The 4636-nt window shown below is 43.7% G+C and overlaps 1 protein-coding gene across 1 annotated transcript in view; it reads left to right on the forward strand.

Annotated features, from left to right (window-relative positions):
- The first annotated feature begins 2896 nt into the window (after nucleotides 1–2896).
- Nucleotides 2897–4636, forward strand: part of abhd15a (abhydrolase domain containing 15a) — a 14236-nt gene continuing 12496 nt past the window's right edge. Inside the window, exon 1 of the mRNA XM_071900682.2 lies at nucleotides 2897–3846. Coding sequence (XP_071756783.2) covers nucleotides 3295–3846 — 552 coding nt within the window. The 5' untranslated portion in view covers nucleotides 2897–3294. The remainder of the gene's footprint in view (nucleotides 3847–4636) is intronic.

The raw sequence follows: 4636 nt of genomic DNA on the forward strand, positions 1-4636 counted from the left end.
TGTGCGTGTGAATGACCATCATAAACACCATTCTCCATTTTGCCTCCATCACCTCCACTCATGTATTTCTCCTACTAACAAACTGTGTGTGTGCCTTTCTACCTGTCAATAGATTTAAAGATGAGGGTCAGGGTCTTTAAACACACAACAGCAGCGGGTGGGTGTTTGTTTTTAGACAACCTTTGTGACAATTTCCAGAGGGCTTTCACATCTCTGGAGATGAGTGTGACAGGTGCGTTAGAGTTGTCCGGAGATATAAAGTCCAACCAGCCTTATGTCAGATCGCTCCTTATCTCGTCTGCTCGCTTCTGCTTTCTGCCCCCAACCTTCATGCTGATTTATTGGTCTTTTTTCTCATCTCTTCTCATCAATACAAAATGTATTATTGTAGCCCTAATGTTTCCTTCATCCTTTGTGACCTTTTTGGAATCGTTGACTGTGTTTGCAGACAGGCCGCATCTGGATTATTTCAGTTGTATTTTGGCCTGCATGCTTCCTTTTACTGTACTGTTCTTTACAGGTTTTTATTGCAATGGGAAATGCAGAAGTTTGCAAAAAGGCTCTTATCTTGGCTTAGTTTAAAGCTCTATGCAAAATAGAAATGAAATAGAAACGTTTTGTCATGTATTGATCAAACAGGTAATACATTAGGTCTGAATTAGGTCAGTGGGCCAGGATGTTAAACTGAAATCAATATGGTTGAACTAAACTTTTGTCATGTGCCAAAGTATAAGTATGTAAATGCCAACCTGGCATTTGCATTTACATTTACATTCACACACACACACACACACACACACACACACACACACAAACACGACAGGTGTCATTCATGCTATCAAGGACTATATTTTGCTCTGGGAGTAAGCCGCCTCCCAGTTCCAAACCCACAACCATGTGCTTATCAACATGATAGACAGCCACACTACCCACCAACCTTATTCAGCTCTTGATGAGGGACAGTCCCAGAGTAGCGGGGATTAACCAACTATAACACACTCATTCACACTGCTTTTAGAGGAAAATGTGTTCACTGTTCTTCCATGAGATTTTCAGATAGGTCTTTGCACTGAGAATAGCCTAAGAACCAAATGAAATTGGAGGCCATTATTTGGTTCTCTGTTAATTGCCAGCAAATCACATTTTTAAAAAAAATCATTTTAAACCAGCTTACAATACTTTATTGTATGTTAACTCCAGATGATTTTGCCAAATATTTACAGGTTGTGGTCCCCTTTGTGACTCCCATTCATTTAGCATTATTATATAGGCAGAAATTTGATCATGTTTATATGCCAATTACTAGACAACCACATCCAACTCCACCTGGTTCTTAGACTACTCCCAGGCCATAAAAACATCTTAGAATCACATAACAACAACAGGAATTATCATTTAAAAATGGTGATGCAAATAAAATTCCCAGGAATGAGGTGTAGAGGCGTCTTATGAAAGTTAATGACCAACCCGCTCCAGCGGACAGCACAGAAAACCACACAGCTTGTAAGAGAGCTTCTACAGCGAGAGTATATCATCTACAGTATCTCTAGGGCAGCAACAACTGAGATAGTTATCATGCGCAAATGGGAAGTGTCTCACAATCAGGGTTTGTTAAGGAACTGAATACTGAGTAAATAAAGACAAATTACTCTCTCTCCAGTCAACTCTCCATGCAGTGCACCAGCTGCAATCTGTTCTGCTCCGGCATTCAAGCTCTCTGAGGTGATAGGGAGATCCTTCTAGCCCGAACATTCATCTTAATCTCCTGCTCATTGCCTTGGCATCTGCCATTTCGCCGTTTGATTTCATTTTCCATTGGCTAACCCATAAGAATAGTGTGAGGTTGTGAATAGGGACAAATGCACAATGTTCTACTGTCTTGTCACTTTCCATTTGGGTTTGTTTTCCCTGACTTACTCACACAACTGGTCCACCCCGCCATCAATTTATGCTTGGCAGGCTGCAGCTCTTTGTTATGCTGCCATCAGTTAAATATGTGTCCAGAACAACAACAACATCTTCCTCAAAAACAGATGGCAAAGGTACTTCCATGAAATTTATCAGCCTTAAGTAGCAGCGCTAAGAGCTGTTTGTGACCAATCAAGGTATCAATTAATTATCCAATAGTTCTGTGAATAATGAAATGTGTTTTTCCTGACCAATCTATGAGTGGCCAATTTGTGGCCAGTGGTTGTGCCTTAGTAGGTTAAGCTTAATGTATTTTAAAGCTGGGGAAAACATGATTGTTTTAGCCCAGTGTTCAAATGTCCTTTCCCCTCCTTCCCCTCCTTTCAATAATCTATTTGCTCTGTATCCTCCAGACAGACTTTTAATCATTCTTTGACCTTACATCTAAAAAAATTGAGACAATTAGTGATAAACTTAAGTTACAGTAATATAAACCACACCTGCGAAATAGAATACATATACTGTACTCTCTCTTCCCACTGGTCACTATATGGAATGGTGGATAGGATGGATAGGGTGGATATGGATGGGATAATTCCTTTTTGCGTGCGTGCGTGCGTGCGTGTGTGTGTGTGTGTGTGTGTGTGTGTGTGTGTGTGTGTTTGAGAGAGAGAGAGAGAGAGAGAGAGAGAGGAGAGAGAGAGAGAGAGAGAGAGAGAGAGAGAGAGAGACTCCTGCCACTATAACTGTAAGGAATTGCACAATGATTGCCAAAAAAATAACCCCACAATAAAACTTGACTCCCTGTCCTGGACGCGATTCCGCAGGATCTGAGAGTAGATAGGCTAATGACAGCAGAGATTATCACATGCAGAGGATACCTGCTCACTCTGAAGGGGGGCTGGACGCGATGGGAGGCGTCTCCAGTATTAACCGTGCGTTGCATTCAGACATTTCTTGCGCTCCCAGCTGTTGGGTTGAAGCACCGAGAGCGCAGCCCTGGACCGGATCGTTTACTGTACCAGCTGGCGTTGATGCACGAAATACGGAGTCTCCCCGTGGACCCAAAGGTGCCTACAGAGATGGAAACATGAACTCTGATTTGGACTGAGTTGGGATGATAGAAACCTTGCGTAATTAAGACTACACGCTTACTAAGACGACGGACCGGTGCGCCTTGGCACCAGAGGATAAGCTGTCGGCTCCCAGTCACCAAACTTCCCCGACGAGCGGAGCGCATAGTGTTACTCAGGGAAAAAGACTGGGCATATAAAATGTGTTTCCGTGGACTATTTGTAATGTGATCTTATAACTTCAGATCCGAAATATTCATTAAGTGTGGAAAGCGTCCGTGTTGTATTCATTTCGCTCCCTCCGACCGTGCCAATGCTGGAATGGCTCGTAGCTGTCTGCATTGTGATCCTGGTGGTCTTAATTTGGCCAGGCTCCAAATATTTTGGCACCGAGAGCCAACCGGATGCACTGCTCCAGGGACTGGGGATCTCACGGCAGCCAGCGAAGGAGAGGACAGCCGAGAGGTGGGTCTCAGAGCGAGGGGGGACCGACGGTGCCCAGACGGCCTCTTCCGACGCCGGGACCGGTGAGAAAGCGCCCACTGTGGCACTAATATGCAAGCCGTCCGCGCTCGCCAACTACCTGCTCAAACATTGCAGGACTTTCAGTAATTACTCGCCGTGCGTCGGGTGGACGTGGCGGGCCAGCGGCTTGCTCCAGAGCGTGTATGAGGCGTGCTGGCCCTACGACAGCCCGGTCCAGTTTGTGCGGGACAACCTGCAGCTGAGCGATGACGGGCTGGTGGCCTTGGACTGGGCAGTGCCGTCCTACCAAAAACGACGCAGGACCTCCAGTCATTCCACCAGTCCCGTTCTTCTGATCATCCCAAACTCTTTTGGGAAGATCACTAGAAACGTGTTAAAGGTAACCTGTGCGTTTTTGGATGTGTACCTATGGGCTTTGTGTATGAAATTCACTCGAGTATAAAGATGAGATAGTACTTGAATGCCATATAGCCTATTTCACATTCATTCAGAAATGTCTTGCATCCCAAGCAGCTCAATTTGATACAAAGGGGCAATGGAAATATAAAATAAAAATTGTAATTTAAGTTAGAAAATTATACTTTGATATAAGTGATCCACAGAGATTCTCCCCCAGTAATGTCAGATAGAGAAACTCAGAGTGAGTTACTCTGCTCACCTAGTGTGAATTGTCTAATTTCAAGAGGTTGAACAGGACAGTCTACTTAGTGGGTGGTGAAGTGTTTGTTGATATGAACTAAAGACTGTTGCTGAACAACCTTTGCATATTTACAGTAACACCGTCCCCCCTTCAGGTTTTTGACAAACCTCAGGAGGATATCCTCACTAAATGCTGTGCACACCACTCTGCAGGATGTGGCTGCTCTATTACACAGCATCTGTCTGGCAACCTGGAGTCAACATGATGAAAGTAACAGTACATGTTCTTATCTTTCGCTGCCTACTTTTTGAAAAATATGCAGGTTTGAGCAAATGCTTCGCCAAAAATACAAAAAACCCAAACAAACAAACAAGAAACAAAACTGGATGCAAAAGATTATTTTCAGATTCAGATGGTAGAAAATTGAACTGTATCCTTCATGAGTATAACCAGAATCCTGCCAGATACTTCATCAATACAGGGACAGACATACACTGTATGCACCAAGTGTTTTGGAAGAGAAACAGAT

Source organism: Centroberyx gerrardi, chromosome 6, assembly GCF_048128805.1.
Source record: "Centroberyx gerrardi isolate f3 chromosome 6, fCenGer3.hap1.cur.20231027, whole genome shotgun sequence".
NCBI lineage: Eukaryota > Metazoa > Chordata > Actinopteri > Beryciformes > Berycidae > Centroberyx > Centroberyx gerrardi.